Below are 25,906 nucleotides of genomic sequence, written 5' to 3' on the forward strand. Positions count from 1 at the left end.
AGCATCATTTGCAATAGTCAAGACATGGAAGCAACTTAAGGGCCCATCAATAGATGAATGCATAAAGAAGATGTGAGATACACACACACATACACACATACAGACAGACATATATACCAAGAACAAACTGGTGGTAGTCAGAGGGGAGGAATTAGTGAAACAAGTGAGGGATCAAAGAAGCAACAAACTTCCAGTTATATGGTAAATACATCATGGGATGTGAATGTAATGTACAACAGAGAAATTAATCAATAATATGGGCTTCCCTTGTGGCTCAGCTGGTAAAGAATCGGCTGCAACGTAGGAGACCTAGGTTCCATCCCTGGGTCAGGAAGATCACTTGGAGAAGGAAATGGCAACCTACTCCAGTACTCTTGCCTGGGAAATTCCATGGACAGGGGAGCCTGGTAGGCTACAGTCCATGGGGTTGCAAAGAGCTGGACATGACTGTGCAACTTCACTTTCACTTTTCACTTTCATTGGTGACAGATGGAAACCAGACATATCAAGGTGGTCCTTCAATTTAAAAACTGAAGGAAAAAATTCAGATTAAGATTACAAACAAATCTTTGGATTTAACTTTTGAAGATCATTTAAGACTTTAACGAGAGGAATTTCTGTAAGAAATTTATCAGAGTTAGAAGTCAGATCATAAGGAGTTTATTCAAATATTGAAAAGTTAGGTAAATAAAAGCAATGAACATTTTTTAAGAAAGAAACTTAAAGGTCCACGGCTACAGTTAAAACAAAACAGAACAATAGAGCAACAGCAAAAGTGGATTAATCCAGAAACTTCTGAGATCAGTACTAGTTTTTAAATTATTTTGTGTAATATGTTCTAGTTTATAAACAAGACTTGTAATACGTATTTGCTGCAGCTAAAAGAATACAACATTTAATCACTTCATACAAGCTGCTGCTGCTGCTAAGTTGCTTCAGTCGTGTCCAACTCTGTTCGACCCCACAGACAGCAGCCCACCAGGCTCCCCCATCCCTGGGATTCTCCAGGCAAGAACAGTGGAGTGGGTTGCCATTTCCTTCTCCAATGCAAGAAAGTGAAAAGTGAAAGTGAAGTCGCTCAGTCAGGTCCGACCCTCAGTGACCCCATGGACTGCAGCCCACCAGGCTCCTCCGTCCATGGGATTTTCCAGGCAAGATTCTGGAGTGGGGTGCCATCGTGTTCTCCCTTTGTACAAGCAGTGTTATGAAATGAAGCATTTTGAAAACTGGCTTATGGCAAACACAAACTACGTTTTGTTAAACTACTTCTTTCAGGAGTGAGAGCTTAACAGGCAGGAAGGCCAGGGGTCTTCAAATAGAGGAAATAGGCTGCAAGAGTCAGACATTTAACTACAAGTGTCAGATTTTTTTCCTCTTAAAATTCTGTGTTGCCATGACGATACCTGGTTCCACCTGAACTTAATTTTTCTCAAAACTTGAGTTAACCAATGCTTTTTTCTCATGGAAATGTTTTTCTTAAGTCATGTTAATGAAACTATGTATTTGCTTTGGAATCTACCTTTCTTCAAACTGGTTCCACCCAAAATGAACTTTTGGCTGATAACAGCTCAACAAACCACTATTCATACCAATTGTTTTATGGCTGGGGGACGACACACCTGTGCCATCCTATCTCAAAAATGCATATTGTGGGAGAGGGGCCAGGTGACACTTAGTCAGCCTTGAAGTGTTTCTCTTAATTGATTGATAGCTTTCTAACCGACATAAAACAGCTTGCTAAAATTAGCAAGGGCGGGCACTCTCCGTCCCCCTTCTGATGTCTATGTCAGAAGCTTTCTCTGTCCCATTTTATACTCGAATAAAACTCTGCTATACAAAAGCTCTTGACTGATCAAGTCTGGTCCCTGGTCCCAAAGTTAAATCCTCTTCAGAGATCACAAATCTGACACAGTTTACCATAAGCTATCAGGAGGATGTCCTGCCATAAAGTGATGATCCATATGTCACTGAAATCTTGCAGAGAAGAGGTGACCAAAAGGAAGTAGCAGCTTTTACTGTTGAAAACCACAGAGTATCAGATCTTTCCTACCCCAATACACAAACCCTCAGTGCTGTTACCCAAAGGAAATCCCATGTCATTCTGGGTAGATGGTCTGTTATGTTTATAATTTGTATTTTTATAATTGTATGACATCTCTTGATGTCATGGATATTTTCTGTACTAACAAAGTTTATTTTTTCTCCATATTCAAAACACATGGGTAGTAGCAACAGGACAAAGGACAGAATAGAGAAATAATGGCAGAAATTTCCTATCAACTTAAGTGGAAACAAAGCTTAGTTTAAGGGTGTTTTCCAGAATCCCTAGATTAATCTTTTATGTGGCGCTAACGTGGAAAGGTTTTATCATTTGTATGTGACCCCACTAAAAAACTAAGTCATATATGGCTAGTGCCATATAAACTAGTCTTATATGGCTTGTGCCACGTAAGAGATTTGCTGGCTGACAGACTTGAATGTCAGAGAAGGCAATGGCAACCCACTCCAGTACTCTTGCCTGGAAAATCCCATGGATGGAGGAGCCTAGTGGGCTGCAGTCCATGGGGTCCCTAAGAGTCAGCCAAGACTGAGCAAGTTTACTTTCACTTTTCACTTTCATGCATTGGAGAAGGAAATGGCAACCCACTCCAGTTTTCTTGCCTGGAGAATCCCAGGGACGGGGGAGCCTGGTGGGCTGCCACCTACGGGGTCTCACAGAGTCGGACACGACGGAAGCAACTTAGCAGAAGCAGCAGCAAACTTGAATGTCCACAGTTGTGGGTATGGGTTCCGTTAAAAGGCAGGTGCAAGGGCTGCAGCTGATGGAACCAGGCCTGAGTTTGTATTATTTCACCAGTCACCTTCCATGGTGTTAGTTTTAACTAATAAAAGGAAGTTACCTGCTCTTCTTTTGTGGTAGCAAAATGAAAAGGGATAAAATAAAAAGCAAATTATGCTGTATCAGATAATGAGGTAGCACTAAAAACACAGTAAGTCCATAAACCAAATCTGTCTTTCTACCTGCTAAACCAGAGTCTCTCCTCAGACTTCCCATCCCAGAACTAAGACCATAGTCTGCTTCCCGCCAGGCCCACTCCTCCGCGATTTCACCTCTACAGTTGTTCCCAACTGCCCATCTCTTCTGGGCCAATTCCAGATCCTCATTGCCTCTCACCTAAAAAGACTGTGAGACCCCCAAACTGGATCTTGTCTTCCACTTTTCCTCTCAATCCAGCCCAACATACTCCAACACCCACAGAATCACCTGCTACTACTGAACTGACCTCTCCTCACACAACTCTCCTCAGCTCTCCACCGCTTACTAACTAAAGCATCCAAGATGCACCAGATGGCTCCGAGATTTGGTCTCAGCCTTTTCCTCACACAGACCCTGCACACACACACTCTATGCACTCAGACTGAGAGCCCCAAACACCCTCCCCACACCAAAACCCAGTTGCGTGCATCTTTCCCGGAGCCTAACTCCGCTCCCTCACTTCTCAGAAGCAGCTCTTCACCTCCTTTGGTCAAAAGACCACTTCCTGGATCCCCACAGGCTCTGACAGCCCACAGTCTACCTGTAACCCCTCAATTCTGTCTTGTCCTTACCATGCCTTCTATCCTGTGACATTCTAAAAGCAACAAACCCTTTCTGGAGAATGGAAGCTAAGGAGGCAGCCTGTAGTCAAGAAATAGTTATTAGAACTTTTCTTAACCACTTGACCAAAAAACAAAGATTCACATAGCAAGGGCAAGGGATAATTGCTCTAAAAACCTTCTCCTGGAAATTAACAACAGTGTTCATAAAATGTGTCAGTTCAGTTCAGTCGCTCAGTCATGTCCGACTCTTTGCGACCCCATGAATTGCAGTACACCAGGTCTCCCTGTCCATCACCAACTCCCAGAGTTCACCCAAACCCACGTCCATCAAGTCGGTGATGCCATCCAACCATCTTATCCTCTGTGGTCCCCTTCTCCTTCTGACCCCAATCCCTCCCAGCATCGGAGTCTTTTCCAATGAGTCAACTCTTCACACAAGGTGGCCAAAGTACTGGAGTTTCAGCTTTAGCATCATTCCTTTCAAAGAACACCCAGGACTGATCTCCTTTAGAATGGACTGGTTGGATCTCCTTGCAGTCCATGGGACTCTCAAGAGTCTTCTCCAACACCACAGTTCAAAAGCATCAATTCTTCGGTGCTCAGCTTTCTTCACAGTCCAACTCTCATATCCATACATGACTACTGGAAAAACCATAGCTTTGACTAGACAGACCTTTGTTGGCAAAGTAATATCTCTGCTTTTTAATATTCTATCTAGGTTGGTCATAACTTTCCTTCCAAGGAGTAAGCGTCTTTTAATTTGATGGTTGCAATCACCATCTGCAATGATTCTGGAGCCCAAAAAAATAACGTCAGCCACTGTTTCCACTGTTTCCCCATCTATTTCCCATGAAGTGATGGGACCGGATGCCATGATCTTCATTTTCTGAATGTTGAGCTTTAAGCCAACTTTTTCACTCTCCTCTTTCACTTTCATCAAGAGGCTTTTTAGTTCCTCTTCACTTTCTGCCATAAGGGTGGTGTCATCTGCATATCTGAGGTTATTGATATTTCTCCTGGCAATCTTGATTCCAGCTTCTGCTTCTTTCAGCCCCGTGTTTCTCATGACGTACTCTGCATAGAAGTTAAATAAGCAGGGTGACAATATACAGCCTTGACATACTCCTTTTCCTATTTGGAACCAGTCTGTTGTTCCATGTCCAGTTCTAACTGTTGCTTCCTGACCTGCATACAGGTTTCTCAAGAGGCAGGTCATGTGGTCTGGTATTCCCATCTCTTTCAGAATTTTCCACAGTTTATTGTGATATACACAAAGGCTTTGGCATAGTCAATAAAGCAGAAATAGATGTTTTTCTGGAACTCTCTTGCTTTTTCCATGATCCAGCAGATGTTGGCAAGTTGATCTCTGGTTCCTCTGCCTTTCCTAAAACCAGCTTGAACATCTGGAAATCCACGGTTCATGTATTGCTGAAGCCTCGCTTGGAGAATTTTGAGCATTACTTTACTAGCATGTGAGATGAGTGCAATTGTGCGGTAGTTTGAGCATTCTTTGGCATTGCCTTTCTTTGGGATTGGAATGAAAACTGACCTTTTCCAGTCCTGTGACCACTGCTGAGTTTCCCAAATTTGCTGGCATATTGAGTGCAGCACTTTCACAGCATCATCTTTCAGGATTTGAAATAGCTCCACTGGAATTCCATCACCTCCACTAGCTTTGTTCGTAGTGATGCTTCCTAAGGCCCACTTGACTTCACATTCCAGGATGTCTGGCTCTAGGTGAGTGATCACACCACCGTGATTATCTTGGTATCCTGCACTTCAAAAACTTGTTACTCAAACTGCACAAGAAATGGATCATATCATACTCAGGCGGGGGGCAGGGGGGATAATTTCAGTGACTAAAAAGACACAAGATAACCTTAAAAAGTTCTTTTTAAGGGACTTCCCCAGCTATTAATTATTTTATAACCATGGACCAAATAGCACAGCTATACCTCCCAACTGAAAGATGAGATGAATCGTATATTGATCAGCTAACACTGTGCAGCCAATAAAAAGGCAGAAAATCAAAAGCACCAGACAGGGGAATGACACAATAGACTCAGCCACCCCTACAATCAAATTCACATTTTAAGAAGGTCCAAAACACTTCTGTCTTCAAAATATCCCCAAATTTTTACCCTTCGCTTCATTAAAAAGGGAAAACTGAAGCAGAATATAAACAATGCAGAAAGAAAACTGTAACCTGTTAGCAGCTCTGCATCTACATCTCACTTTAAAACTACTCTGTCTAATCACATCTGTCACTATCAGATCTGAAGCTACCAATCTAAGAGTTAGGAAAGAATGTCTTTGGACTAATTCAGGTGGGAAAGGGGATTATCCACCTTTAAAAAACAGTTTCAAAATGCACACCTAAAGCACAATGACTCCAGAGAGAAGGGTGACTTGGAGCAACAGAAGCTGCTGGAGAAATGCTCCAGATACAGGCATTTGTTAACCAAAAGAACAGCCTCCTGCCTGAAGATCATTTAAAAATTCAGGACGCAAACTATTTTGAACTATCAACATCTCAAGTTGCAAACTCCGAGAGGAAAGTGTGGCACAAAGGTGCCTGTTCCACTGCCCAGTAGCACTGAATTTCAAACAGTCGCAAACACTAAATGTGTGTGCATTTGCAGGTGGGAGGAGGGGATACAACTGACCTGGTAGCCTCTTTCTTTGACCTGGCACTAAAGTTCAAACAGTTGTAAACACTAAACGTGTGTGTGTTTGCAGGTGGGAGGAGGGGGATATGACTGCCCTGGCAGCCTGGTAACCACATTTTCCATCCAACACTTTCATCTGAACTAGAATAATTAAGTGCTGGGGAACACTGGGGTCTAACTGTGCAGCATGGAGCAAGGCCTCAATTTCCCTCATGTTCTAGTTTCCCCATTTGTAAAGAGAAGCTCTGCCTCTATTTTACAGATTTCTTCAAAGAAAATAAATTCTCAAATGTGTGTTCCTGGCTGTGGCAGTGGCTACCTACCTCAATAATCTTTTTTTTTCCTTCCTTATTAATTCCAAAGGCTACCATGCTATGTTTGAAAAGCAAATTTTAAGAATGTTACACATTAAAAACGATGCTTCTATTGAAATACAGTTGTTTGGTATTTGCATTCAACAACATCAAAACTATCATTTGTGTGGATAAAGGAGAGACTACAAAAAGATCTTTTTTGTCAATTCATGGGGCAATTTACTTTCAATTTTTAAACATACAAAATATTCATTAAAGTAAATGCTTCGTCATTTCTTAAATAAAAAGTATTGCCACAACCGAGGTAGGGGAAAAACAACTTCCCCTCACTTCTTCCCACTTGGGTTTCTGAAATACTGGGTTAGTGATGATGCGCAATTTCCTAGAACGCTAAGAAAATACCCACTGACAAGCACTTGCCCTTAATGAAACAGAAAGAAGTGATTTATGGAAACTCAAATGGAACTAGTGTTAAAGACAAAAACAACAGTGGACAGCAGGCCAAAAAAGAATGCTTCTTACCCTGTGAAGAAACTTCCACAAAACTCCAGGGTGCCTCAAGCTCACTGTCAGGAATGAGGAAGAACATGCTCAGTTTCACTATTAAAAGACTGTGTGATGTTAGTCACTTCAGTTGTGTCCAACTCTTTGTAACCCCATGGATTTTGGAGCCCAAAAAAATAACGTCAGCCACTGTTTCCACTGTTTCCCCATCTATTTCCCATGAAGTGATGGGACCAGATGCCATGATCTTCGTTTTCTGAATGTTGAGCTTTAAGCCAACATGCGACGTTTTTGGGGTCGCACAGAGTTGGACACGACTGAAGCGACTTAGCAGCAGTAGCAGCAGCAGCATACCCCAAAGTGAAGAGGGAAGTACACATATGACTATGTCTAACTAAAAAAAAGAAAAATAAACTTTACCAAAAACCTTTGATTTCAATGTTTCTTCATATCATATTTTAAAACCAGTCACCACTCAGCTGGCAGCCACCTGTATCTCAAATTCTTTCCATCTCACCTTCACCATCCCCCAGTGAGTGTAAACCCTGATCATAACTGCTCACTTAACTTGCCTACTACAAAATACAAGTGTATTTTTCAGTGAGTCCTAGCCAGTAATGATGCACATATTAGTGTCTTAAAAGAGAGAGCATTTCGTATTATGATGAAAGTTAACACTGGTTCCTAACCCAAATCAAACACAAAGTTTGAGAAAGACTGGCACTTTTTCCCACTAATTTCTAAGTGAATATATGTAAAAATTATTCTTTTGCAAAATGATAATAGCTATCTGAATTTGAAAGACCACCAGTGTATCTGAAACCAATGGACAGTGTCATCATAAGTGTCCTTATAGAAGACTGTTGTTTTCAAAAGTTCCCTAGATCCACCTTACATTCCCTCCAGCTTGACAGTTCTCATTTAGTCTTTTAGAGACTTTTCTTTTGAAGAGTGAATACCAAAGGAATGCATTTTAGATCCTAGCAAAGCTTCTTCTGACTATTATTTAGAAAACTAAGAATTACTAGGAGAAAAAGAGACAAAGCCAAAGTACCCACCAGGTCAATGAAGCAACAGAAAAACCAGATCAGATCCCACCCCAAATGATCAGGTAATGATTTGCTTTGACAAATCACCTTTGGCCCACACAACTTACTCCCTCAAAGGACGAAGAAACATTTATCTAATTTACATGTACATCAGAGGGTCCCTTTTCATACAAGTTATTAACTACTAAGTACCTGTCTCAATTCATTATGCCGTTGTGGCCAAGTTGACAAAAGTACATTGCAGGTTTACTCTCATAACTTAGAAAAACAGGTCCAATACATTTTTGAATAAAAAAAATTACCAACTATAAAACAGTGTGCACAACATGGTAACATTTTTATGTGGGCATGCTGTTGTTCAGGCACTAAGCTGTGTCCAACTCTTTGCAACCCCATGAACTGCAGCATGCCAGGCTTCTCTGTCCTTCACTATCTCCCCGAGTTTGCTCAAACTGATGTCCATTGAGTCAGTGATGCCATCCAAACCATTTCATCCTCTGTGAGATGATGTGAGATTATGTGAGCATACTCAGAAAAATTCTAGAATGTATATATCAGCCATCACCACTGGTAGTCCAGTGATTAAGAATCCGCCTGCCAGTGCAGGGGACATGGGTTCTATCCTTGGTTTAGGAAGTTTTCACATGCCACAAGATAATTAATAAACCCCGTGTGCCACAACTACTGAGCCCACATGCTCAACTACTGAAGCTGGCACACCCTAGAGCTCCGGCTCCACAACAGAAACCACCCCAATAAGAAGCCCATGAATGGCAACTAGAAAATATTCCCCATTCACCGCAGCTACAGAAAGCCTGCACACAGCAACAAAGACCCGGCACAGCTAAAAAAAGTTTTAAGTAATTGATTAAAATAAATAAATAAACAAAACAGAGCCAGAAAATGTATGTAGCAAAAATGTTAACCGTGATTATCTCTGTCCATAATGATTTTCCTCTTGTATTTCCAAATTCTTCTTAAATGAACAAAAAAATGAAGACAAAAAAATACACTATATCAGACTCTATTAAATCACATATTTTTTGTATGTTAGCAGATGTCTCACGGCAGTATTAAAACTGCAACAATTTTTTAAATTATCATTTTGAAAGCTGATGAGTATCAGTATATATACTAAAGAAATTCTGCTTAAACACCTGGTATCTTTAACTCATAACACCATTCAAGATGCAAAAATTGGCGTTCTTTAAAATCATTATGATGAAAAACACAGCTTGAGTGATTTCAAAAAAACATAGGTATTACAACAGATGAATAAAAATCTTTCCTCTACAAAAACAAACAAATCTTAATTCTTGAAGAAACCTTGTACAAAATTGAAAAGAACTTCTTGAGGAGGCTTTCATAAAGGTAAAATATTTTTTTAAAAAAGAAAAGAAAAAAACACAGTTAAACTATTTGCAAACCACAGTTTCATCTACGTCAATATGCAACATTTTAAAACCACACAAAAAGGAAAGGAAATTTTTAGTGCAGCCGGCAGCCCTACAGCGGGCCTGCTACCGCTGAAGCTAGCCAAACAGCTCATGTTTCTCTGAAGACTTGGAGCAAGGCCCGCTGAAGCACGGAGAATACATCTCCAGGTATGTCTTCCTAAATACTTAATATATTCAGTGTCTTTACGTGGCAGGGAAATCTATGATTTTCAGTGCTTAAACCATGTGAGCTGAAAATGCCAACATGTAATAAGGTTGCTGTAGAAGGCGGCACCAATTATTAAACTCCAAATAGATTCTCAGTGTGAACTACACTGTAATTTTCTTCTACCTGAAGACCTCATCCATCCCTTTAAGAAAGACAGCTTAATTCACACAACACTGAATACTACTTCCTGATGGGTAAGCCGAACTAGTCAGTAACTCGATTTTAAAACTGGATGGATGAAGGCTATGTTGTAGTTCTTCACCACAGGGCACAACAGGGCTCTACAAACACTGTGATAGGTAATTTCTAGAAAATTCCATTGTGACTTCTGTAAAGAAGGATCTAAGCAACGGGCACTCTAAAACAAAGGAAACCCTAGAAATCTCTTCTTGATTTTGCTGGAATACACCTGGGCACTTTAGATGTCCACAGGCTAATAATTGGTTAAAAAAATATATTCATTAAGCACTTAGTTTTCAAATTCATGATGGAAAACCCAGAATGCTATTATAATTTAACAACTATTAAATATTTGATATGACCAAAAATTTTAAATGAGAAGTGTGGGCTTCATTGCAAGCTAGCTGGAGGTTCAAGAAAAACAACTGGGAGGCCCTGCATAACTCTCAAGCAGTATTGAGTGAATAGTTACATTGTAATTATTTTTAAATAAATTACCCATGGCTGGTTACTTCCAGATATACACAGGTACACAGAACACAGAAGTCGCTCAGTCGTCGGACTCTTTGCGACCCCATGGATTGTGGCCCACCAGGCTCCTCGGTCCATGGGATTTTCCAGGCATGAATACTGGAGTGGGTTGCCGTTTCCTTCTCCAGTTCCAGATACACAGTACACTAACTGATCAAAACTAATTAATTCTCTAATCCTCTCTTTACCACGTAGTCATCTATAAAATGAGACTTTACTGTATGAGCAATAGGGCACTCAAAGAAACACATTATATGTTACGATCATAATGTAACATTCGAAATACAAGAGCCTAGGCCAAAATCTTCAGAGAAGGCAATGGCAACCCACTCCAGTACTCCAGTACTCTTGCCTGGAAAATCCCATGAACAGAGGGCCTGGTAGGCTGCAGTCCATGGGGTCGCTAAGAGTCAGGCACGACTAAGCGACTTCACTTTCACTTTTCATTTTCATGCATTGGGGAAGGAAATGGCAACCCACTCCAGTGTTCTTGCCTGGAGAATCCCAGGGACAGAGGAGCCTAGTGGGCTGCTGTCTATGGGGTCGCACCGAGTAGGACACGACTGAAGCCACTTAGCAGCAGCAGCAGCAGCAGGCCAAAATCCTAGCCTGTAAAGGAACAATGAGCAAAGGCGGGAGGTGACAGTTCATCTACACTGACACTAGCTTTTGACCCAGAGAACAAAAGAATGTCCAGAATAAATGGTTAATAAATAAATGGTTATTAGCAAAAGTCAAGTCATAAGGATGTCAGTAAAACCTAGAACAGACTTCAGATCTGAAGGGCTTCCTTTAGGCATTTAGGATAGGCAGAATGGGGGCTGGGAAGGATACAGGCAGAGAGCCTAGAAAATGATCAACAAGGTGAGACCCTAGTCTGCTCCAACAAGCCAGGGAACGCTGGCCAACACCCAGGAGCCAGACCTCAGCGTCCTCAAACCCAGGGACTGGACCAAATGTTATAAATAAGGGTTCCCTGCACCCTGGCAGTCCTATGAGCCCCAAATGCTATCACAACAAAAAGTACAAAGGAAGGAAGGAAGTGCTCCCAGAACAGCAGGGGTCCCACCAACTAAACTGCAGAGTTGGGAGGAAGACAGTGCAGATGACATGGAGAGACTACAAACAGGAATTCTGAAAGAAAAGAAGGTTTAAGCTTAAAAGATAGGACCGAGATTTTTTTTTAATACATCTATTGTAAAATGAAACATCAAAACACACAGAGCCTAAATGTCGTTCATTAGTATTTAGGGGAAAAATTAAGAATGAATATTTTATTTCTGGTCTTTTACATGAAAATTTTTAGACTTATAGTTCTAAAATAAAGAACTTAGTAAAGGTTTGATATTATAATAAAAATAAGTATTATATGATACCACTTATATGTGGAATCTAAAAATAATGGTACAAATGAACCTATTTATAAAACACAAAGAGTCACAGATGTATAAAACAAACTTATGGTTACCAAGGGTAACGGGGGGAGGGATAAACTGGGAGATTGGGACTGACATAAACACACTGCTGCTGCTAAGTCACTTCAGTCGTGTCCGACTCTGTGCGACCCCATAGACGGCAGCCCACCAGGCTCCCCCGTCCCTGGGATTCTCCAGGCAAGAACACTGGAGTGGATTGCCATTTCCTTCTCCAATTCATGAAAGTCAAAAGTGAAAGTGAAGTTGCTCAGTCGTGTCCAACTCTTCGAGACCCCATGGACTACAGCCTACCAGGCTCCTCCATCCATGGGATTTTCCAAGCAACAGTACTATATATAAAATAGATAACTAATAAGGACCTACTGTAAGCACAGGGAACCCTACTCAATACTCTGTAAGGACTTACACAAGTTAAAAAAAAAAATCTAAAAAAAGAGTCGATATATGTTTGCTGTACAACTAAAATTAGCACAACATTGTAAATCAAGTATACTCCAATAAAAATTATTACTCAAAATAATAACAATAACCACCATTATTATTGTTATTATTACTGAGACACAGTTTCAAAGTGGTTTTGAACATGTCTTCTAAGATCAGACTGGCTGGCTGGGAATCCTGGCTCTGTAGTTTACCAGCTATACAACCTCAAGTGCTACTCAACCTCATGGTGCCTGTTTTCTCATCTATAAAACAGGGATACAAATGACCTAATTTTGTTCCTTTTTATAGCCAAGAAATATCCCATTGTATATATGTCCACTCATCTGTCAGTGGACATGTCGGCTGCTCCACGTCCTGGCTACTGGAAACAGTGCTGCAGCAACACTGGGGCGCATGGTCTTTTTGAATCATGGTTTTCTCAGAGTATATACCCAATATATGGGCTCATGGATCACATGGTAGCTCTATTTTTAGTTTTATAAGGTACCTCCATACTCCAATTTAAAAAAGGTAAGGGAGACAACATCTACATAATAGAAATAATAAAAGATTAAATCAGTACATGTAAAGTATTCGGCATGGTACCAGATACAAAGAATGTGTTTGATGACTATCACTGAGTTTAGTACAGAATGATGTTATTCCTGGACTCTCAAGTCCTATCTCAAGTAGGGAAATGGGAAAAACATGTACTCTTTAAATGTCCCTTTAATTTAGAAAGCTTTATATACATCTGCCTTATCCATCCACTTACATATTGTCTCACCCCAAGATGTACCCAATGGATCATTAAATAATTAAGAGAATTAAGATTCAAAAAAGCTTCTAAAGTTTTTATGCTTTTAAAAGGAAGTTTCAGAAAAATGGCCTTCTTAACTCCTAAAGTTACTGGTTGCTATTTTTAAAAGCTGCACATGAATTTTTTTTCTTGCTAAAACACAAAACCAATCTTCTGATCAATAAATCACAGGAAGGAAATTGTTTAATATTCATGAGAATGGTGCCACAGCCCTAAGAGCATGAGTTTATGAAGCCTAGTTTGTTTAACTTATGCTATAAATCATCCAATATTCCAGATACAGAGGGAATATGACAAGACTTTGTCACTATCAGCGATGATCACAGTGGTTCCAAGGGCAGGACTTACACACCTGGCCCTGACTGCCTTGAAACCCACAATGAAAGAAGAAAAAAATAAACCCCTCAAGTGCTCAAGTTAGATGTTTTGATACTTCTGTATATATAACTGAGCTTCTCTTCTGAGAACTTGTTACCAACAATCATATACCCTTGCCCTAGAAACCTTTAAAATATAATCTTCGTCAAACTTCTTGACCAAGGAAATATCTATGCGAGCACTGTTCAAGAGAAATATAAAGCAAACCACAAAGCTATTTTAAAACTATCTTGCAGCTACACTTAAAAAAAGCAAAAGCAGGAGAAATTAGTTTTAATAATATATTTAACCTAATGTATCAAAAATATCGTTTCACTATATGCTCAATATAAAAATTAATGACACATTTTACTAACTGTTGCACTACATGCATAAAATAGCACAATTTTACTCCTTAAGCCTTTGAAATGTGACCAGCTCAAACTGACTTGTGCTGTAAGTGCAAAGTACAGACTGGGTTTTAAAGATTTAACGTAAAATATTGTAAAAATAGTGCAAGTAGTAACTACTAGTTATAATATTTCATACTAAATATTTTTTAAGACCCAGTATGTACTTTGCACTTACAGCACAGGTCAGTTTGGACTGGTCACTTTTCAAGGGCTTAATGGTCATCTGTGGTTGTAGGTTACCAAACCAGACAGGACAGGTCTACACCATCATAATCCAGAATATCAGGCAAAGACCAGATGCTAATTACAACTTCTTCTGTTAAAAAAGAAAAATGAAATGAAATTCTGATTATAAAACTGTTCTGGTAGGTTACACAACAAAAGGCCTATTATTTAAATAAAAATCTTTTAGATTTTAGTACAATTTTCTGTCCCCTCTCACCTCCCCCTCTCCACCTAGGTTTCTCCAGCATGAAGAGTTCATGAAACCTATGAAAACAAAAGCCAGGAAGCCTCATTGAGAGCAATTCAGGCTCAGCCACAACCAAACCTTTTGTTTCCTCTATTTCTCAGAAATTCAGTTCACTTATCTCCTCTACAAACTAACTTCCAACCCAACTGGTTACAAACAACCTATCAGGATGCAAAAGTGTGAAGTCAAAAACATCCCTTCTAGCAGCAACCTACACGGGATTTCCCAAAATCACAAAATCAGACCATGGAAACCCCATGCTTCCTTCCTTGTAATCGAAGATGTTCCCACCAATTCACACATCAAGTAACTTCACCAATAAAATTCTAAGAAGTAGAGTGATTGCGACCATGGTTCAGGAATGCAATTGTGTTTGAAGAAAACAATTTCTAATTTGAATTACTAACCTCCCTTCCCTCTCATTCGTTTTCTTTCTTTCTTTTTTTTTTTTTTTTTAACAGATTCTTTGGAGCTTTTTGTCTTTGTTTTGTTCTTTCTGGACGGTCATACCTACTGTCCTTGAAGATGACCAACAGTTCTACCTTCTGCCCAGTTTACAGAGACCTGGAGCCATTCACATATTTCTTTTATTTAGTTTTCCTCATTGGAATTATTGGAAGTTGTTTTGCAACCTGGGCTTTCATACAGAAAAACACAAATCACAGGTGTGTGAGCATATACTTAATTAATTTGCTTACAGCTGATTTCCTGCTCACTCTGGCATTACCAGTGAAAATCACTGTTGACTTGGGTGTCGCACCCTGGAAGCTGAGGATATTCCACTGCCAAGTGACAGCCTGCCTCATCTACATTAATATGTACTTATCGATAATCTTCTTAGCATTCGTTAGCATTGATCGCTGTCTTCAGTTGACATACAGCTGCAAGATTTATCGAATACAAGAACCTGGGTTTGCTAAAATGATATCAGCTGTTGTGTGGCTAATGGTCCTTCTTATAATGGTGCCAAACATGATCATTCCCATCAAAGACATCAAAGAAAAGCCCAACGTGGGCTGCATGGAATTCAAAAGTGAGTTTGGAAGAAACTGGCATTTGCTGACAAATTTCATAAGTATAGCAATATTCTTCAATTTCTCAGCCATCATCTTAATATCTAACTGCCTTGTAATTCGACAACTCTACAGAAACAAAGATAATGAAAATTATCCAAACGTGAAGAGAGCTCTCATCAGTATACTTTTGGTGACTACAGGCTACATCATATGTTTTGTTCCTTATCACATTGTCCGAATCCCATACACCCTCAGCCAGACAGAGGTCATATCTGACTGTTCCACCAGGATTTCACTTTTCAAAGCAAAAGAGGCCACACTGCTCCTGGCTGTGTCCAACCTGTGTTTCGATCCAATCCTGTACTATCATCTCTCAAAAGCTTTCCGATTAAAGATCACTGAGACATTTGCTTCCCATAAGGAGTCCAAGGCTCAAAAAGAAAAACCAAGGTCTGAAAACAATGCATAAAATACAGGATTTTTTTTTGCATGCTATAATTTCTTGCCTCACTAGACAATTAAGTGTACAAACTCCTGGGAAGGAGGGGAAAAAGAGCCTCCGTAAGTAAAAATACAGGCAGAGGGCAAATGCGGTTTGGTTTACTGAGAAACTGTTTCTGAACACAAGCCCAACTGTACTCTTGTGGTTGTTGATGCTCCTTAATACAAATGTTTGTACAAAAAAAAAACAAAAAACTAAAAAGTCTTGTTGAACCAATATAAACCCTGCAATATCCTTAAAACCTAAATGAGTTCTATGACACAGAGTCTGAAATATTCATTAGGTATTCATTTAAAGACCTGGAGCTGACTTCTGATAGAAATATGCAAAATACTCTCTATGTGAGTTGCCAGAAAGCCCTTTAGCAACACAGTTTAAAGCCCTTTAGATCACTTTAAAAAAAAAAAAGGGCAGGTGATTTCTTACCTGAAACCACCTGAGCCTGATTGATTTTTAATCCATCACTTAAAAACAGTAACTTTTTGGCTCAATGCTCCAATTTTTAACATCTAAGTGTGTCCTCGGAGAAGGCAATGGCACCCCACTCCAGTACTCTTGCCTGGAAAATTCCATGGGCAGAGGAGTCCATGGGGTCGCTAAGAGTCGGACACGACTGAGCGACTTCACCTTCACTTTTCTCTTTCATGCATTGGAGAAGGAAATGGCAAGCCACTCCAGTGTTCTTGCCTGGAGAATCCCAGGGACGGGGGAGCCTGGTGGGCTGCCGTCTATGGTGTCGCACAGAGTCGGATACGACTGAAGCGACTTAGCAGCAGCAGCAGCAGTGTGTCCTACCACAATAGCTTACAATTTTTTACTTATAAAAAGGCTCGGAAAAACATGGTTTTTGAACGTACTATAGGATATCCTTATATTTTAACTATAGGTTATAAATAAAGATTGTTCTACTGTTAGTAATGACAAATCCAGTGATTTCTTATTTTTATTTTGTAGCAGTAAAGAACATACCCCATAACATCTTCAAGTGGGGGGTCATTGAGTTATACTAACTGCTAAAACCACTGTTTTGGAACTCACATCAAAGGTATGGAAAACTAGCACCAGTCAAATAGTCTTGAAATAGACACGTCAGCTCCACATTGCAAGGACTTATTAGAAAGAAACGCAGCATGAGCTTAGCTGAAGTGTGCCCCCCAGGTCCTAAAGATGAGCTTGACCCCATGGGGGGCCAGCCATGTAATGTATGCGTGACTCCACTCTCAGGGTCACAAGCCATTGATCAAATTCTCTCAAATGCGAGTAAAGCAGAAAGGATTCAGTAGATGGTATTAAATGAAGACTTATTTAGGGAAGGAAGACTAAAAAATTAAGATAAGCATATACAAGACTTTGTATTGTTTTCGCTTCAATTATAAAAGCCCATATCAAAACCATCAGTAATGCAATTATTAAGAAATGGTGTTGTTTGAGCAAAAACAAACACATAGACACAGAGAACAGAGTAGTGGTCGCCAGAGGAGAAGGGCTGAGAAGGATGACATGGGCAATGGGGATCGGCTGGTGGCGACAAAGGGAAACTCAGTTTGGGTGGTGAGCACGCTGCGGGGGATACCGCAGTAGAAATAAAATGTTTACACGTGAAACATCTCTCATGTTATAAATCAACATTACCTCAATAAAAATAAATGATCTCAAAGGATAGGAGGGAGGGGAGGAGGCAATAAAGGGAGAGAGAAAGACAGAAAAATAAGGAAAGAGGGAAGAAAAGAAGGAAGGAAGGAAGGAAAAAGAAATGGTGTTCCTGGAAAGTAACAAGTTTGAATTCCAGACTCATTTTTTAGCTCTGTGCTGAGAACTATTTTCTGACAGCTGAACCTTGGACAACTCCTGCCCACAGCTCTACTACACATTCTCTGAGGATGTACAGTCTGAGGAGAATAGTAAATGAGAAAATGCACCCAAAAAAGTGCCCGTTACAGCTCTAACATGGTAGGCACTGCAGTAACCCCAGCTGGCTGGTGGTAATGACAGGAAGCCCTGTCGGTATCACATGTCTGACACAGATAGGGTCTAAATGACCCCAAATTTTGTGGCAGAGGCTGGTTGAATGCCTGGACACTAGAACCTGGGCTTGGTGGCCCACTGAGAGCATAGTCTTACTGATGAGCAGATGAAGACATCATTCATACAAGAGCATATATGAAACTAGCTTACTTTTCTGAATCTTTTAGTCAAGGTGCCTTTTAGTCTTCTCTCCTTGGCCTTCACTCACTAGAGCCACATTTTAAAGACAAAGTGGGGGTGGGGGCGGTAAAAAACAAACTTTTTATTTTTAAATCATATTCTTGTATTCTCCTCATGTGCATAATAGGCGAGTCAGACTCACTATAGCATCCACAATGGCACAGTTTTACTAGCATACGCTTTTATTTCCCCTTTTCTGATGGTTTAGTCTAAATTACACTGACAAAAAAGGCACTTCTAGACAACTGGTAATAGAAGGCTATTAAAAAATTCTATCCTATAATGTCAAATTTCTAGCAGTTCTTTTATGATTTCGCATCGCAGCTGAATTCTGTCATTATCCATCAGGAGACTTAGTCCCTGGAAATCATTCACACTCTTTCCTCTAAGGAAGAGGACAGTCTTGAGAATTTAAGTGCTGGGAACAGCTGTGTCACCACCACAGGTCACACGAATTCACGTAAATGACAGAAGAAAGAAGCGCACGCTCGCGCAGCCCCCTGCTCTCATACCCCCACACACAGGGAGACCTGCAAAGCGCCGCTCACCCAAGAGAAGAGCACAGAACCCTCAACCAGTCTGAACCGTTTTCAAGTTTCTGCCGTATCTCCTTCCTTTCCCCTATTTCTTCCAAATACACATTTTGGGATAATTTAAAACTTACAGATAAAGTAAAAAGATAGTACAGACAGTTCCCGTATCTTCTTCATCTAGTTTGCCCTAGAGATAAAGCCTTACATACCATGATGTATTTGTCAAAACCAGGACAGTAACACCAGCACATTAATATTAACTCAACTCTAGACTTTAATATGGAATCTTGACTATTTTAAAACAAATCAGACATCATGATAGTTCACCCATGAATTCTTCAAGATATATCTCTAAAATATCAAGCTGTTTCTGCTGCTCTAAATACACTGTGAAGTTGTTCCAATATGTAGAAAATGAGTGATGCCCACAGGTAACAGATGAAAAATATTGGTATATTCAACCAGTGATGAAAAAGAAAGAATTTTAGTTACTTTCAATATAGTCCTAGACATAGGATAATTAACAAGGGATTCTTAATTGTAACAAGAAAAAAAAATATATGGGTGTAGTGATTTCAAAAGTCATTTCAGAGGATGTTCAAAAATAACCAGAAAATAAAAAAATTTAAGGAACTATTTAGCCTAGAGATCAAAACTCCACAAAGGTGTCTAGGAAATAATATAATATGCACCTCACAATTACATTTTTTTTTAAAATAGTAGTAATAATAGTCTTATATAAAAAAAATGACTCACTGAAATAAGTTAAAATTCCACGAAAAAGGATAGTGAACCTAAGAATTTTAAAAAATTTTTCTATAAATTTTGGCCCAATTTGCATTACATGTATCAGAAAACTAATCTTGTTTCCCTTCAAAATAAAGCACATCACTTGTTATGACTCAAACACTAAATTTCCCAGCAACTATTTCCCATGTGCTATCGATATCCAGTTCTTACAGTCAACAAGTGGAAATCCAAGTCTATCACATATATGACCTCTTCTATGAAGCATGAGCCAATTTTTCAACCAGAGGTTTTCCCCTCCTCCCATCTTTATTCTTTCAGAGTAGCAGAAGAGCTCTGGGAATGTCAAACGGTTCACTTTTCAGTGGTCACTTGGGTTTTTACTCAAGTTATTTCACTTATTATGGTGCTTGTCATTTTATAGACATTTGTCTCCCTATCTTTTTCATCTTTTCTGTGCTCAAAAGTTCTTACTCATCTGTATAATGCCAAAAGTACCTACCACAATACAGTGCAGATAAAAGCTACGTAGTAAATAAGTTTCAAATCGAAGTAGGAAAATACATACAGATATAATTTGCAGTGACTCAGATGCTCTTAGTACAAGTATACTAATATGGAAAATTTTGCTAAATGTCAGTAGTACGACACCACAAATGTAGACTACACGAGCACATAAGCTACATGGTAAGAACCATAACAAACAAAAGCAGGTAGTGAATACAACACACTCACCTCTTTCATGTGTAGTACTCAGGCAAGCAGTTGAATAATAAATGACCCTACAATGAAATGATCAGCTTGCCAACTGACAAGCGACTTACCAGAGGTATGGGAAAATGGGTTGCATACTGCAGGTGTCGTAGGAGGTCATAATTAGATGGAAAAATCAACTCCCTTGGTTTTTCTCTCTTCAACAGCTTCTCACCATTAACTGACATTCTTCTGCCCAGAGAAGGGTTGGCATTCTCACAGGACTCTCCAGGCATGGGAGAAAAAATCTAAGTCATGTAAAACAAATGTTGGAGACTGTAAATGAAAGAGCAAAACCAAAGCACACAACTTCAAACAACACAAGACACTCATACCATATCTTTTCCTTATTTAACCATTAGCAAAATAAGGAACTGTGTTAATTTCCACAAATTTTATGTTCAGATAAAGAGCATCATCTCCCGTTCCAAAGAGGAGAAACTGGCAACCACACACACAGGTAAGACGCGTGCACAGCTCCATTTCCCAGAGGACCAGAGACGAAATTAGACTGATAACTAAGTGTCTTCCTCATAGGGCTACATTTCCTACAAAAACATATATAAAGGAATAATTCACTTATAAAGCTCATGGACAACAGACACAAAGGTTTTAGTCTGTACCCCAACCAACATGTGTTTTCATAGAGTTAGTTACACACTGAGATCCCTGAGGAAGAACACGTAATTATACCAAGATAAAGTAGAAGAATGTACAAGTCCTGAGCCAGGAAAGCTGTTATTTAGAAGTTGAACACACATCCAGCAAATCAACATGGCCTGTCCTGATAAAATGATATTCATGGATTCCTGAGAGATAATGATGTCTAAACAAAGGAGTCACGGTCAACCAGGAGGAGGCAATGCAGCCAAAACTGAGGATGAACTGAAATGAGGCAGCTGCATGAGATGATGAACTGTGGCCTGGGGTGGAATTCATTCCAGAGAAAGACATTTGCATCACAAGTACAGGGGTCATGCCAGTACACAAGGCAAGGGGCAGGAGGAGGAGACAGCAGGGGATAGAGGTGGGGGAGGAGGGGTTCATGGTCAATAAGAATTGGAAGGTTGAACCTACTGGAAATTCCGAACCAAAGTCAGTTTTAAAGTCATTCTTGTCTACTTCATCAAAAATATTAGTAGTTCCTGAGTCAATGCCCATATGCGCCATAATAGTCTGTTCCTGATAATTGCCAGAGAAAGAAAGTCACATTGTAAATTTTGTAGTTCATTAAGCTGAAGCTGAAACATGACAGTGACATCAGTCATCTTATGTCTCTTTTCCCCTCAGTGTGTTTTTCCTCAATAAAAGAAAAGGAAGTTAAGATACACACTGCTTTACAAAGCACGTTCTTCATCCTCATGATAAAAAAGATTTAACTTCCGCGCTATTTCAAGAAAAAATTGCACAAACTTCCTGATTAAAAACAAACTGACCATAATTTCCTTCTCGGGGCTATTCCCAGTCACATGCTCACCAACTTGCCTTAGTAAGAAAAATCTAAGGATATTTAACATACAAGATACCTTGATGTTCAAAAGCAGGAAACAAAAGAGAGAGAGACAGAGAAACATAGAAAAAGCATAAACAGGTAAACTAATTTTATGTTTTACTCTAACTTTTTTACTGTGGACAAATTTAGAAACAAAAGTATTCATAATAAACAAGTAATTTTCAAAAATCTTTAAGAGTATAAACTATAAATTCACATGTGCAATTCTAAAGGCACATTTTTAAATTACAAAGATAGCCATTATTGTAAAATATCGTAACAGCATATGCTGAAACTCACAGGACCGATATGAGGCTTTATTTTTCAGAAACTATCATAATTTCTAACAATTTTCTATTATTTCCCATCACCAACTTCATGTTTTTGGCCTTGAAAAGTCCCAAAAGTATCTGGAACAATGCCCAAAATATCAGAAAATTGGCAGAAAATGATAAAGTCATACTCACAGCATAAAGTAATTTGCTGAAAAGAGCAATTCTACACTTGAAAGACAGATTAAATTTGTAATTAATTGAAATGAAAATATGATGTGTTATGACTAAAACATACGTATAAAAGAGCAATATAAGTATCAAAGAGCAATATAGGTAATGAGACATTGGGGGAAAGATGCTACTTAGAATAAAAACAGTCATGACGTCAGGAACAAAACAAGTCCAAATTTGAGGCTAAACATTAAAGTAAAACTGGAGATTAGAAATACATAAAATTGGAAGCACACAATTCCAATTCAGTGAAAAATGTGATGGCCTGTCGAATCTTTTCAGTATTAGCATACCCAAAAGACAATTCTAGAAGATGTAAATTATAGTCCAAACTTTTTCATGTCAGTGAGAAGCAGCGATAAATGAGCTTTGAAACTAGAGACTACAACTGAAAAGCCATCACCCTTCCACCAGCGTGTAGCCCTTCTGAAAGTGACTCCCAGCACAGTTCAGGTCCAAGGGCTGGCCCTCTCCCAGGACCGTACCTCCATTTTCATGTCGTGGTCCTTTGGATAATGCTCATCCGTATTCTCTCCTGCTGGCGACCGCGGTCGCGTGGAGGCGGTGACAGACAGGTCTCCCCGAGAGATGAGGGTGCACATGTAGGCATCGTGGGAGAAGACGTCATGCCGGATGAACTCACAGAAGAGCAGCACCAGGTTGACAAACTCCACCTTCTCACATTCGCTATTTGGATCCGCTGTGAGGGGACAAAGGCCATCAAGAATTCAGTTTCCTTGACTGAGGAGGGGGGAAAAAGAATAAAGACAAGGACTGAGGCTTAAAATTTTCTCTATTTTTTCTATTCTATTTTTTTTTTTTAATAAAGGATTTATTGGAAAATTCACTACACGGGTCTAGCTTTCAGTGCAGAACCAGTACACCAGTTCTGTTCCCACTGTAACTGCAAAACAGTATCCAGTGTTCCGGGCACTGTCCCAAAATTAAAGGTAGTGGTCCCTGGCAAATGAATGGCCATTTAAGTAATCACGTTAACACACAAAATTTCAGGTAAGGGGGGAAAAAAAAATCAAAGCCAGATTACTCTCCTCACATTTTATTTTTATAACTGTTATGATTCATGATTCATAACTGTCTGTTCTACTTTGAGCACCTGTATACTGGGGGGAAGGGGGGTGGTGGGGTGGGAATAGTGCACTTTTTCAAAGGAGACTTCACAACAGAACCATAATTCAGATGGTATTCGAAAAAACCTAGTGAGTAGAATCCACTGAAAAGGAAAAGGAACAATGCAATAAAAAGGACCCCAAGATGAAGCTCTGCCATCTTTTAAAATTCATAAGTAAGCTACTTAACTTATGACTTTTAATATTGCAACTACACTCTCAAACTTTGTAGCTGTACCTTTGAGATAAGGTTAAAAATGACTAAACTACTAAGACTAAACCTACAAAGCTCAGGCCCTAGTACCATCACACTCAAACACTGAGAAAGATGACAGATGGACCCAGGGAACACTAAACTCAAAGCCCTAAATCTTAACCCTGTAGGTTTGTTCTTATCTACCTCCAAACTCAATGGAGAGAGTAAACTCTTCAGAGAAGCAGAAGAGCTCTCCCTTACAGAGCAATAAACAGGATCCAGAGCAAGCCAGGCACAGGAGGAAGAACTTTTTCCCAAAGCAAGAAAAGGAATGGGGATGGGATGAGGGGAACAAAGACCAAGTGTCTGTCTCCCCCAGGACACAAGGTACATCCAACTGCTAACTGCCATTCGTGACAACACCTTTTCTCCTCTCCAGAATCTCTCCTGTCTTTCTCCGGGCTTCATCAGTGCTTCCTACATTCCAATCACCAGTTTGGCTGAGGTTCTTGTTCTCCTTTACCCTAGGATAGCCACCAAGAACCTAAAAAAACCTCACCCCCAGGTGTCACTCAACTGAAAATGAGGTCCTCCTCAGAGGAATCAAAGCAATTCTATTTGCTGCTGCTTTATCTCTCTCTTCTCCATAGATACTTTCCTTTTCTACCTCCCACACTTTTTCTCCCTTTCCTGTCACTTTTTGCCATTTTTCTGTTGTTCCACCATCATCTATAGTCATATATGGATGTGACGGTTGGACTATAAACAAAGCTGAGCGCAGAAGAATTGATGCTTTTGAACTGTGGTGTTGGAAAAGACTCTTGGGAGTCCCTTGGACTGCAAGAAGATCCAACCAGTCCATTCTAAAAGACATCAGTCCTGGGTGTTTACTGGAAGGACTGATGTTGAAGCTGAAACTCCAATACTTTGGCCACCTGATGCGAAGAGATGACTCATTTGAAAAGACCCTGATGCTGGGAAAGATTGAGGGCAGGAGGAGAAGGGGAAGACAGAGGATGAGATGGTTGGATGGCATCACCGACACAATAGACATGGGTTTGGGTGCACTCTGGGAGTTGATGATGGACAGGGAGGCCTGGCGTGCTACGGTTCATGGGGTCGCAAAGAGTCGGACACGACTGAGTGACTGAACTGAACTGAAGTGAAGATAAGATACTCCCTGCTGTACTTCAGCATATGAAAACCTCAAAATAAGGGTAAGCCAACTGAGCTTACACAAATGATTTTTTAAGTTTCCACCCACTTGATGGTTGTTTATTCCACACCCCACCCCCCACCAGCAGTGGAATAATTAAGACACAAAAAGAACATGATGGAACATGAACAACTAAGAGAGCATGGACAAGCCGTCAACCATCTTCACAAATCATGTCCTTGCATCAGAATCCTGCTTATAAGGTATCTCTGTTTTATCTTTGCCCCCTTTTAACACTAGAAGTTAGAAAATCAGAAACTTAGAAAACAGGGAAAGAAGAGAAGTTCATAATCACAATAAATGTAGTGAGCATCACAGGACCTTAATGCTGCTCTTCTGGTAAGAAAGATCTAGAAAGTGAAAATTAATCAATCAAATACAAGAGAATGAACTGATCTATTATTTTAACTATTAAAACTCCAAAAATGTTCAAGTCTTTGAAGACTGTCATAAAAGTATCCACTGAAAATAGGCTATAAAATTTTGTATGCAAAATATGCAGCACATTCAGTGCATATTTTGCAGCATATTCAGTGCAAAGTACATTGATAAGATTACAGGTAAGGGAGAAAAAAGATCAGTTCCCAAAAAAGGTCAATTCCCTTGTTTAAGATCTAGAAGCAAAGATCTTTACTTACACAACGAGGGGGCCTGTGTATCTAAAAACCTTAGAAGAACATTCTGGAAAACAGGTAAACTAGATCCAGCGAGGGAGGCTGAGGAAATGGACTCCTTCTCATCTAAGACTTCTGATTCACCACATCTCTGAGATTAAAAACAAACAAGCAAGTTAATTAGTGAAGACAAGTACAGTCACAATGGGTCAGCACAAAGAAATGTGCTGGTTTTTCATTAACATTTACATTCTTGGATAAAACCTGCAAAAGTGAGATCTCTATACTTATCTGAGGACCATGCATCATAAAGGAATATAATTTCTGAAAGTTAAGGGAAAATGAAAGAAAGTGAAAAGTCGCTCAGTCGTGTCCAACTCTTTGAGAGACCCCATTGATGGACTATACAGTCCATGGAATTCTCCAGGCCAGAATATTAGAGTGGGTAACCTTTCCCTTCTCCAGGGGATCTTTCCAACCCAGGGATCGAACCCAGGTCTCCTGCATTGTAGGCAGATTCTTTACCAACTGAACAATCAGGGAAGCAACTGCCCCAAAATAACTCA

General features: G+C 39.8%; 2 protein-coding genes across 9 annotated transcripts in view; one reads left to right on the forward strand and one right to left on the reverse strand.

The window, feature by feature from the left end:
- Positions 1-25,906, reverse strand: part of MED12L (mediator complex subunit 12L) — a 506,270-nt gene that overhangs the window by 227,814 nt on the left and 252,550 nt on the right. For all 7 annotated transcript variants that reach the window (XM_070768376.1, XM_070768473.1, XM_070768425.1 and 4 more), the window contains 3 exons: positions 25,365-25,491; positions 22,673-22,887; positions 20,261-20,437 (listed from right to left, as the gene is read on the reverse strand). In XM_070768376.1, coding sequence (XP_070624477.1) covers positions 20,261-20,437; positions 22,673-22,887; positions 25,365-25,491 — 519 coding nt within the window. The remainder of the gene's footprint in view (positions 1-20,260; positions 20,438-22,672; positions 22,888-25,364; positions 25,492-25,906) is intronic.
- GPR171 (G protein-coupled receptor 171) lies at positions 9,616-17,555 on the forward strand. 2 transcript variants are annotated; one of them, XM_019960834.2, is made up of 2 exons: positions 9,616-9,740; positions 14,895-17,555. In XM_019960834.2, the coding sequence occupies exon 2, from the start codon at positions 14,959-14,961 to the stop codon at positions 15,916-15,918; it is 960 nt and encodes a 319-aa protein (XP_019816393.1). In that variant the 5' UTR covers positions 9,616-9,740; positions 14,895-14,958; the 3' UTR covers positions 15,919-17,555. The 2 variants fall into 2 exon arrangements, with proteins under 2 accessions (XP_019816393.1, XP_019816385.1); XM_019960826.2 differs by having other exon boundaries at positions 9,617-9,740; positions 14,422-17,555.

This window comes from Bos indicus, chromosome 1 (assembly GCF_029378745.1).
Source record: "Bos indicus isolate NIAB-ARS_2022 breed Sahiwal x Tharparkar chromosome 1, NIAB-ARS_B.indTharparkar_mat_pri_1.0, whole genome shotgun sequence".
NCBI lineage: Eukaryota > Metazoa > Chordata > Mammalia > Artiodactyla > Bovidae > Bos > Bos indicus.